The sequence below is a fragment of the Hyla sarda genome, chromosome 6 (genome assembly GCF_029499605.1).
Source record: "Hyla sarda isolate aHylSar1 chromosome 6, aHylSar1.hap1, whole genome shotgun sequence".
NCBI classification, from domain to species: domain Eukaryota; kingdom Metazoa; phylum Chordata; class Amphibia; order Anura; family Hylidae; genus Hyla; species Hyla sarda.
Window position 1 is genome coordinate 7,261,440 of NC_079194.1, and position 12,261 is coordinate 7,273,700.

The 12,261-nt window shown below is 45.5% G+C and overlaps 1 protein-coding gene across 1 annotated transcript in view; it reads right to left on the reverse strand.

The window, feature by feature from the left end:
• DIPK1A (divergent protein kinase domain 1A) overlaps positions 1 to 12,261 on the reverse strand; it is a 186,694-nt gene that overhangs the window by 16,917 nt on the left and 157,516 nt on the right. The window contains 1 exon segment of the mRNA XM_056523143.1: positions 6,110 to 6,286. Coding sequence (XP_056379118.1) covers positions 6,110 to 6,286 — 177 coding nt within the window.

Sequence of the window (12,261 nt, forward strand, 5' to 3'; positions counted from 1 at the left end):
GTGCTGTATCAGGTGAATGTGATAGGTAGGTGGAATATTCTCTGGAGAGTGGGGAGGATGAGAGGAGCTCAGAGTCTCTGCAGCCGCCACCATGGAAATGCTGAAAGGGACTTTAGAAAACCGCCATATCCATGTTGGCTGGAATGGAGAGCGCATACAGGAGCGTCTCTGGATAATATGACCCGTCCTGCATAAGGCCATGTTCCATGATGTCTTTTGGTCCCTTTTGGCCTCTGTTGGTCCGGTATACATTGGAAATACCTTTTCTTTTTTGTATAGAAAAGTACAGCAGACTGGGCTTCATATACAGTGGACCGGGTTATAACCACGTGGCACATGTTTTTTCAACACTGGGGACTATGGGCAATGTATGGCAATGAGGAGCTTGGCAATGCCTGGAAACCCTATAGGGAATGAATGGATGGTGGCCGGGCATGTGCAACGTGCTCCATTAACTCCCATGATCAGCCTGTTAACTCTTATCCCGTCAATAGGGCAGTGGTCTACAAACTTTGGACCTTCAGCTGTTGCAAAACTACAACTCTCAGCATGCCCGGACAGCCGTTGGCACCCTGAGGGCTCATCCACACTGCAGACGTTCCGCTGGATGAGTGTCCGCTTGTAGCAGGCGCCGGTGACATCATCGGATGTGAACAGTCACATAGACGGCAAAGCAGTCTGGCCCAATTCCGCCTAAAGAATTTAAAAAAGGATCATTCTTTGGGGCGGATACAATGCACATCGGCTGAATAACGCTGCGGCAATTCTGCAATACGCACTAAGCAGCAGAATTCCATTGAAAACAATGAGACTCATGAGCTACTTAGGCCACGCCCCTTTCACAGAATGCTATGCCCATATTTAAAGGGGTGCTCCACTGGAAAACAATTTTTCTTTAAATCAACTGGCGCCAGATTTGTAAATTACTTCTATTTAAAAATCTTAATCCTTTCAGTACTTGTCAGCTGCTGTATGCTTCACAGGAAGTTGTGTAGTTTTTTTCTGTCTGACCACAGTCAGCAAACCTCTCCTGCTCTGGACGGTTCCTGACACGGACAGAGGTGTCAGCAGAGAGCACTGTGGTCAGACTGGAAATAACTACACAACTTCCTGTAGAGCATACAGCAGCTGATAAGTACTGGAAGGATTAAGATTTTGAAATAGAAGTAATTTACAAATCTGTTTAACTTTCTGGCACCAGTTCATTCTAAAACATTTTTTTTTCCACCGGAGAAACCCTTTAAAAAAAAAAAAAAAAAGAAAGGTGCTATAGGCATAAAAGGGCAAAAGTAGCACAATTTTGCATAAACCCAGGGCTTGCTACACCTAAACACAGAAGTTGGAGCTTAATAAATTCTGCCCATTGTGTGTTTCAGGTACTGGAGAAGCTTCTATATGTATGTACTGTATTTCCTTGTATTGAACTTAAAGTTTATGCATATACCAGAGCACAAAGGGTAAATATTTTCTTACATGTCTTGTTCTGAAAGTACAGCTGAATGATCATTTGGTCACATGTCAGCTCCTGACCAACCACTGCAGCAGACAGTCCCTAGTCCCACTTTCCTCTCCTGAGGAAATGTGTGGGCCGTAAAAACCTATTAGAACTCATTAATTTAGTGTTTTCCAATCAGGGTGCCTCCAATCAAAGGCTGTCCGGACATGCTGGGAGTTGTAAATTTGCAGCAGCTGGAAGCACCCTGGTTGGGAAATTGGGGTCTGGGCATAGTCAGAGCCACGTGTGTCCCTCAGCTCTGCTCTCATTGTGGAGACCAAGTTTAGTGGACCTAGGTTTTCTGTAGTCAGGCATACCTCACACATAGGCCACACACCTGTCATGCCCTCAGTCTAGTCTACAATGAAGCTGTTCCTGAACCTCATTCCTGTCCACGTTCCTACTACGTTTCAGTCCCAAGTGAGGAAATTTCATCTTTCAAGAGAGAAGCAGCTGTACAAGGACCTCTCTGTCTCACACTGATCTATTTTGGGCCTATGATCAGGTCATTTCTTTCTGCTAAGCCAGATGGATTCCCTGGATGCGCCTTTCTGAGTGAGACGTCACAGAGTAAAGTGGAATCTTATTTTGCACCTTGCTTAAAGGGGTACTCCACTGCTCAGCGTTTGGAACACTGTTCTGAACGATGGAGCCGGCGCCGGGGGCACGTGACGTCATAGCTCCGCCCCCTCAATGCAAGTCTATAGGTGGGGAGCTCCCGGTGCCAGCTTTATCGTTCAGAACAGTTTGTTCCAAACGCTGAGCAGTGGAATACCCCTTTAACGGTAAACCAACCCCCGTGAAGATCCTCTATCAGTTGTGTCTGTAACTCGGACTGTGACTGGGTTGGGGGGGGGGGGGACGGGGGGTTATGGGATAAGCAACATAAACCAGCAACGAGCCAATCCCCGCAGAAGTTGGCACATTAGGCATTGGATGGACGCCATTAAGAGGAGTTATCGGTCTGTGTACATATCCTCCAGCGCCGAGGCACCTGCTGATGGCGCCACGTGATGAACGCACACAGGACGCTGACTCTGTGTTCCCTAAATCGTGTCCCCCCCCCCCCATCCGCCTTATCCAAACAGATCAGTATACCATCGCCTTTCCTAAAGTGAAATCCGTCGCATCCACATTGATTTTCGTTTCGGCGCTCAGAGGACACTCGGTCGGTTTTGCTGACTGATTTATTGAGGAACATTATATCCAGCCCTCAGCCAATCATTGTGCGCAGTAGAGACGAGTTAAATCATCCCGGGCCTATCACCGAAAAATATAATGCTTCTATATGTTCCTCACTAGGTCATACAGATATTTTACATGTCTTTATGTGTTTTGCTTCTGAATTTGACTCACAAATCACTCTGTTCTGCTGCTCACTCGTTCTGACATCCACTGTTCAGGAAAGGGGGGGGGGGGGGGAGTGTCCCACTCACCATGCATTCACTTCCTCCCTGATTCTGCTGTGCTGTGCTGGGTCTCTTCATCCAATCACTGCAGGCTGCTCTGTAACCCCCTCCTCCCGATTTTCATGCTGCAGTCTGATAGGACAGGAGTGAGCACAGAGAAGTGCTAGTCCTGCCCCCTCACTTCCTGGACTTTGTCCCTGCCTGTGCTTCAGCTGGGACAAAGATGATGCTGTAGCCGGAAAGGATTATGTTCCGGATGGTATGGGGACCCCTAGTGGTCTTTTTTTTATCAGCCATGATTTCTATATATAAGAAATAACATTTTCTTTCTGAAGAATATTAGAAAGGTTGTTATTTTTTTTTTTTATATAAAAAGTTTTTGATTCTGACAGTGCCCATTTAAAGAGGTACTCCGCTTGAAAACTTTTTCTGTAAATCAACTGGTGCCAGAAAGTAAAACAGATTTGTAAATTACTTCTATTAAAAAAAATATTAATCCTTCCAGTACTTTTCAGCTGCTGTATTTGACAGGAAGTTCTATTCTGTTTGAATTTCCTTTCTGTCTGACCACAGTGCTCTCTGCTGACACCTCTGTCCATGTCAGGAACTGTCCAGAGCAGGAGAGGTTTGCTATGGGGATTTGTTCCTGCTCTGGACAGTTCCTAAAATGGACAGAGGTGTCAGCAGAGAGCACTGTGGTCAGACAGAAAGGACATTCAAAAATAAAAGAACTTCCTGTGAAATACAGCAGCTGATAAGTACTGGAAGGATTAAGATTTTCTAATAGAAGTAATTTACAAATCTGCTTAACTTTCTGGCACCAGTTGATTTATAAAAATTTTTTTTTCCAGTGGAGTGCCCCTTTAAAGCTGGTTTCAAATTTTTGTATCTCATTGGATTTACTAGTTGTTTCACGGAGGTCTCATTCCTGGGCTTTGTATGCGGAAACAGCGACAAAAGGCTGTGGGTTACAGAGAGCCATCAAGTTAATACCACTAACATACACGTGGGGGACTACTGCACCCAGCATAACCCTCATCATCATCATCCCTGGTGCACATCACAGCCGTGGCGGCCCCTACCTCTGCTATACACTGTGACATCATAGTAGGCCACAGTACACACACAGCGACTCAGACGCCTGTTCAGCTATTGTCAAGGTGCAAGAAGGGGTTAAAGGACTTTTGCATTTTTTTAACTGTTCCCAAATCTGATGAACTGTAATTTTCCGCAATGCAGCCTCTGTGAAAATTTTAATTAATGGGAAAAAAGAAGCATTTTTAAATATTTTACCACGGCCTCAGGCAGCGTGCGAGTACAGTCATCTTCTATCTGCATATATATATATATATATATATATATATATATATATATATATATATATATATATATATCTATCTATCAAAGGGGTGCTCCGCCAAAGGATAGGGGATGAGATGTCTTATTGTGGGGGTCCCGCTGCTGGGGACCCCCGAAATCTCAGCTGTGGCACCCCAGACATCCGGTGCACGGAGCGAACTTCGTCCCCCTCAATGCAAGTCTATGGGAGGGGGCGTGACTTCCGTCACGCCCCCTCCCATAGACTTGCATTGAGGGGGCGTGGCGTCACGAGCAGGGTGCGACCATGATGTCACGAGCCTTTGGTGCAGCACCAGATGCTCTAAATGAAGGCCGGGTGCAGCAGGGAGACCCCTGCGATCAGACAGGATTGGATAGGGTATAAGATGTCTAGGGGCGGAGCATCCCTTTAAGGAATGGACTAAATTATTGTCTCCCAACCAGTGGACCTCCAGCTGTTGCAAAACTACAACATTCAGCATGCTAACTCCCAGATTTAAGTAAAGAGAATAGGCCACACGACGTAACGCAAATTGCGTAACCTTCCCACCTCGGCTGCTTTCGGCTTTCCAGACCACTACTGGTTGCTGCAAACGGGCAGGAGGTGAAGAGAAAGCCGGAAGTAATAAGGTGGGAATACCCCTTTAACCCCTTTCCTAACAAAATTTTTATATCGCCTCCATTTCCCAGGTAAAAAAATATTTTAAAAAACACACGCCATATTTAGTATCCTCCATTAAAATATAACATTAATGAACCCGCGCAGTAAAATGATGAAAACCTTAAAAAAAATCCCAATTGCTGATTTTTGGTTGCACCATATATCAAAAATCTAAAAAATCTATAAAAATTGATCAAAAAGTCAGTTTTACCATAAAATGCACTACATAGAAACCTTAACCCCCAAAATTAGCTAAATTCAATTTTGCCCCACAAATAAGTGATGTCATTAACAAAACAGAATTGGGGGCGAAAAAAACAAGTCTCATACGGGTCTGTTGGGGGAAGAGTCACGGATATTGGAAGGCGAAAAAAATTAAAATAAAATGCCAAAATTAAACATTGCTGTGTCCTTAAAGGGGTACTCCGCCCCTAGACATCTTATCCGCTATCCAAAGGATAGGGGATAAGATGTCAGATCGCCGCGGTGCCGCTGCTGGGGAGTAATGACGCGCAATACAGGGGTCGGAGCATCGTTATGTCACGGCTCCGCCCCTCGTGATGTCACGGACCGCCCCTTTCAATACAAGTCTATGGGAGGGGGCGCGGCGGTCATCACGCCCCCTGCGGTAGACTTGCAGTAAGGGGACGGGCTGTGATGTCACGAGGGGCGGAGCCATGACGTCACGCGGCTCCGTCCCCTGTATCGCCCGTCATTCCGCACACAGCGGGGATCCCAGGGCACCCCAGCAGCGGCACCGCGGCGATCTGACATCTTATCCCCTATCCTTTGGATAGGGGATAAGATGTCTAGGGGCGGAGTACCCCTTTAAAGGGGTTCTCCACCCCTAGAGATCGTATCCCCTATCCAAACGATCCAGCAGCCGGACACCCCCGCGCTGGCACCGCGGGGTTCATGAATACGGAAGCTTGGAGCTTCCATATTCGTGACGCCACACCCCCTCCATTCATGTCTATGGGAGAGTGGCATGGCGGCTAGAACATAGCTAAGAGGGTTAGGGGCAGAGTTCCCCCCTTTAAGAGGTTTTACAGCAGCTCGGGACGTCTTACATGTCCATACATCCTTAGTTTATATTTTCCATACCACTTTTGGTAAAAAAAAAATTGAAAAAGCCAAAAAAAAACGTGCGCATGTCCACAGCCCTAGCGGTCTTTCTCATGAAGTCGGTGGCGGTCGGCTACTTACTTTGAAAAGATTGTGCACCATCTCTTTGAACTTCTGGACGGTCGTCCCTCTCGTGGGTTTGTCGAACAGAACAATCTCTTTCCTTGGCTCTAATTCTGTTCCAAAATCCGGATGTAGAGTATCTTCCATCTGACACTTGATCACCCCGTCCAGGTTCCCCCAGAGTCCCAGGTACATCTGGAAAGCGAACGCACAAAGTTAGGACGCCATCTCTCTTGGGCTGCGTTCACATCACGATTTCTCCATCCGAATTCAGTAAAAGATTTTATAACTTAAAATCGCATGAAATCGTATATAAAGTCGGATCCATTGACCTCCATTAAGAAATCGGATCCATTACACACATCCGATTGGATCCGCATCCGATTTCACATGATTTTGGTTCGGGTCTGAAATCGGGTTTGACCACGATTTCAGACCTGGACAAAAATCATGTGAAATCGGATGGGGATCCAATCGGATGTGTGTAATGGATCCGATTTTTTAATGGAGGTCAATGGATCCGACTTTATATACGATTTCATACGATTTTAAGTTATAAAATCGTTTACTCAAGTCGGGTGGAGAAATCGTGATGTGAACGCAGCCTAACATACAATCACATATCTACAGCGCGAATGGTAAGAAGTGGACAGACCCCATGTGGACAAGTGGACAGACCCCACGTGGACAAGTGGACAGACCCCACGTGGCCATCATTGTCTCATCCTCAAGGCTTCAGCTTTTTTTTTTTCACCTTTTAAACCTAAATTAGGTAGAAAATATCCTAGAAACAATAAACGAAAGAAGCGATCTGATTGGTTGCTATGGGCAACAGGGCAACTTTTCCTTTGCACAGGTTTTGATAAATCTCCCCCAACGGGGGAGATTTATCAAAACCTGTGCAAAGGAAAAGTTGCCCAGTTGCCCATAGCAACCAATCAGATCGCTTCTTTCATTTTGCAGAGGCCTTGTTAAAAATGAAAGAAGCGATCTGATTGGTTGCTATGGGCAACTGGGCAACTTTTCCTCTAAATAGGTTTTGATAAATCTCGTCTCCCCTAACGTGCGATGTGTTGCCCCCTACAGCCATGGCCCAAACTTTTGAGAATTTCAGTTTTCACGGTTTTCTGTTTCAGTGTTTTCAGATCTTTTAGCCGGATGTTTCTACGGTTACTGAAGGACAATTAAAGGGGTACTCCGGTGAAAAGCTTTTTTTTTATTTTATTTTTTTTAAATCAACTGGTGCCAGAAAGTTAAACAGATTTGTAAATGACTTCTATTAAAAAATCTTAATCCTTCCTGTACTTAGTAGCCGCTGAATACTACAGAGAAAATTCTTTTCCGTTTGAAACACAGAGCTCTCTGCTGACATCACGAGCACAGTGCTCTCTGCTGACATCTCTGTCCATTTTAGGAACTGCCAGAGTAAAAGGAAATCCCCATAGCAAACATATGCTGTTCTGGACAGTTCCTAAAATGGACAGAGATGTCAGCAGAGAGCACTGTGCTCATGATGTCAGCAGAGAGCTCTGTGTTCCAAAAAGAAAATAATTTCCGCTGTAGTATTCAGCAGCTAATAAGTAATGGAAGGATTAAGATTTTTTTAATAGAAGTCATTTACAAATCTGTTTAACTTTCTGGCACCAGTTGATTTAAAAAAACAAACAAACAAAAAAAAAAAGGTTTTCACCGGAGTACCCCTTTAAATAAGTATTTCATATGTTTTTAAACTTTTTTTTGAGAAATTCATCAAGTATATGTAAAAACACAATGGCCCAGATTTATCAAACCGTGTGAGAGAAAAAATAGAGCGATTTTCCCACAACAACCAATCACAGCTCAGCTAACAAGCTGTGGTAAAGTGAAAGCTGAGCTGTGATTGGTCGCTGTGGGAAAATCGCTCTATTTTTTCTCTCGCACAGTGATAAATCTGGGCCAATATTTCCAGCGTTGACCCAAGACTTGTATAGTTCTCCCTGTCATGGATCATCTTCTGGGCCCAATCCTGACTGGTGACCTCCCATTCTAAGGGTACGTTCACACGTTCGGATTTTCGCAGCGGATTTTGCTGCGGATCCGCCGCTGAAGGACCTCCTATATGCTGTCTTTATATGTGCCCGCTCCGAGCAGAAACACTGCGATGTGCGAGTCGCCGCGCATGCGTGGTGTTCTCGCACACATCACGGCCTCTCCCCCTGCTCAATGAGCTAGGCCGAGAGATGCCGCGATGTGCGAGTATACTGCGCATGAGCGCGGCGACTTGCACGTCTCAGTGTGTCCGCTCAGAGCGGCGTATTGCAGCTCCGAGTAGGCACATATTAAGACAGCATATAGGAGGTCCTTCAGCGGCGCATCCGCAGCAAAATCCGCAGCGAAAATCCGCACATGTGAACGTACCTTAAGGCTACATTCACATCATGATTTAGCAATATGGTTTTGTATCAGTTATTTTTCCCCAAAACGGTATAAAAAAAAAAGAAAAGACAAAACCGCAAGAATTTTATGCTCAACGCGTTGTGAATTGATTACAATGTAATAAAAACCATATAGGGGCGATATACTGTTTTTATTGACCATTGTAGACCCAAAAATTAAGAGAGGACCGCGAACCCACGGTGTTGTGCAGAGGAAAAAAACAAGTAAAAACGTAAAAAGTACAAAAACTTACACAAACGGAAACATCTTTTTGTGTAAGTTTTTGTATGGAAAGTCAATGGGTACGGTGAGCGAAACGGTTGTATATGGTTTTCAAATACAAAACTGTATCAAAAACAGTATTGCAAAATCCTGATGCGAATGCGCCCTTACCTCATCACTGCGCATGCGCCCTTACCTCATCGCTGCGCAGAGTTTATCACGATTTCCATGTTTTTGTTTGCCCATCCATTTTTTGAGGATTGCGCACAGGTTCCTGAAGGAATCTACGGAGTTTCCTGATAACGGACCTAAAATTTCAACATTTTGTTCACTGAGCTGCTTAGTTATTACTTTTGCCTTGTGACATGGTCTCCATTAAAGGAGTATTCCAGCGCAAAATAATTTATCCCCTATCCAAAGGATAGGGGATAAGTTATAGATCACAGGGGTCCGACCACTGGGGCGCCCAGGATCTCCAGGACGGGGCCACGGCAGTCTGCAGGAAGTGAAGTCTCGTCCCCAGCAGAAAGCCGCGGCAGACACGCCCCCTCCATGTATCTCTATGGGGCACATGGAGGGGGCGTGTCGGCCGCCGCGTCATGCGGGGACAGAATGCCCCCTTTTCAGCAGACTGTTGCGGCCCCGTCCAGGAGATCCCGGGGGGCCCCAGCGCTCGGACCCCCCTCGATCTATAACTTATCCCCTATCCGAAAGGGTAGGGGTTATATTGCACTACAGATCTCCTTTAAAAGAGAACTATAATGTAAAAACTAAAACCCTATCTAAAGGATAAGGATAAGTTTTAGATTGGGGGGTGGGGTGGAATTGATTGACCGCTGGGACCTCCCATGATCTCCTGCTTATCCCAGGGAACGGGGTGTGTCGACCCTCCCTTTGTGTATCTTGTGTATACAGCCAAATGTTGTATCTCCAGCTCTCCCATAGAGAAATATGGAGAGGGGCGGGGAGGTGTTGGCCGCCATTTTGTGCCAGGGCCTACATGTCCTGTTCTTTAGAGAGCCTGGGTCCCATGCAGGGTCCCGATCTGATACTTATCCGATACTGATCCATTGGATAGGGGCTATGTTTTTAGCATGATAGTTCTCCTCAAAGCTAGAAAAAGCCTTGTTCATCCCCAAATCGTTCCTGGACTGTTGGGAGACGTTGTTCTTAATGTTTAGATACCAGCAAGGGCCAGACAGTCTCCTAAAAAAGATTTAGCTCCAGGATGGGTTCAACAGAAGTGCAGAACTCTGGAATGGCGGCAGCAGTACACACAGAGAGGAGAAGGCTCCGGTGAAAAACACACAGAGGAGAAGGCTTTCGGAGGCGCTCTATGTTAAAGGGGTACTCCGGTGAGAAACATCTTATCCCCTATCCAAAGTATAGGGGATAAGATGTCTGATCATGGGGGTCCTGCCGCTGAGGACCCCCACGATCTCCGGAACACGGAAGCTTGGAGCTTTCGTGTTTGTGACTTGACGCTACACCCCATCCATTCATGTCTATGGGAGGAGGCGTGACGGCTACTACGTAGCCGTCACGCCTTCTCCCACAGACATGAATGGAGGGAGCGTGGCAGCTACAGTTGCCAGTCATTCGGCACGGAGTGGATGACCAGGGTGCCGCCCCGAAGACGGAACCCCCGCGATCAGATATCTTATCCTTTGGATAGGGGAGATGTTTTTCGCCGGAGTACCCGTTTAAAAAAGGCAGCAAAAAAGCCACTTGTCACCAAGAAGAACATCAAGGACAGATGACATTCTGCAGGAAGTACAAAGATTGGACTGTAGGGGATGGGGTGAAGGTATTGTATCCGATTATACATCTGGAAAAAACGATTGTCCTGAGAAGAAAAGATGACACAACCAGTCAAGCCTCCTGAGACCATCCATGTGTGGGGTGGCTTCTCATCCAAGAGACCGTGATCACTTCTCCATAGGAACACTGAATGGAGACTGGTATTGTGAGTGCGGTGTCTCTTTAAAAGTTCAGTTTGTTTACTGAGTTGGGTTGCTGTGGATTAATACACCTCCCATTTATATCCTGCATCTGCATTCATCTTGATTACGAGGCATTTTTAACCCCGGCTCTATATTTGGATTTCTCTCTGGTTCCCGTCTGTGCATATTACCATCCTCTTGGTTTCCCGTTCCCGGTTTGTTGACAATCCTTCGTGTTTGTCTCCCTTGAGTATTGTTATAGTGCGCATTTACCTTCTGTTCCTGACTGTTCTCCTGACCGATTACTGTGTTTCTGTAGTTTGTTACGCCCCAGCACCTTAGTTAGGAAGGGATCGTCTTCATGGGTTGTTGATCCGTCACTTAGGGCGGATACGCAATAGGAAGGGACAGGGGCTGCGGGTGAGTGCAGGACTTCACTTCGGTAAACAAAATATTTAACATTTTGGGTCCATAGCCAGGAAACTCCCCCCCCCCCCCCCCAGATCTCAATCCCATTGAAAACCTGTGGTCAATCCTCAAATAGTAAGTGGACAAACAAAAACCATACAACATGTGATAAACTCTACGCAGCGATGAGGTAAAAATGGGAAATCATCAGTCAAAATTGGGCCCAGAAGATAAAAAATAATCATAAAAGGGAGAACTGTAGAAGTCTTGGAAAATGTTGTATTTGCATACACAACGTCTTTAAAAAAAAAAAAAATTTACGTAATTGTCCATCAGTAACCATCTGACTAAAAGATCTGAAAACACTGAAGCAGCAAAATGTGTGAAAACAAAAATTTGTCCATCAAAAAAGATATTTGGGAGGCACTCACTGGGAATTCCTATACATTTTTGTCTTCATTTGCGGTTAGCAAACATCACAGATACTGGGTTACAACCTGGACGCAATTACACACAGAGGTGAGGTTACAGCTGTTTCTCACCTTTTATGTGTGTGTCGTAGACCAATACAGGTGCGAAACGGCTGTAACCTCACCCCTGTGTGTAATGGCGTCTTGGTCATAACCCAGTATGTGCGATGTTTGCTAACCGCTGATGGAAAGAAAAACTCCTTGGAATTCCCGGTGAGTGCCTCCCAATTTTTTTTTGAGGGACTTTGGCTATACTGCTGTAGACTATGGGATTTGAGCCCCATGTGGATGGTAACATATCTCTTGCCTGTGTCCATACGGTCTCTTAATCCAGTGTGCAATGTGTGGATGCTATAATTTGTTAGTACCGTAACTGTGCCGACTGCTGCGTCTACCTTGTGTTTAAACAGAAATTTGTGTCAGCCTCAAAACTTTAGGCCACCAAAAGGTCTATAATCCTAAACACCCATGCTGTAGACCAGTGGTCCCCAAACAGTGACCCCCTCCCATACAAGTTCTCAGGAACAGCTATATACAGTTATCCCTCAACTTACAATGGCCTCAACATACAATAGTTTCAACATACAATGGTCTATTCTGAAGTTGAAACCAGACTCAACATACAATGTACAGACAGTCCAGATCTGTGAAACGTGTCAATGGCTGAAAGAACTGACCAATCAGAATGGGCATTCACTGGTAAAACCCCTGT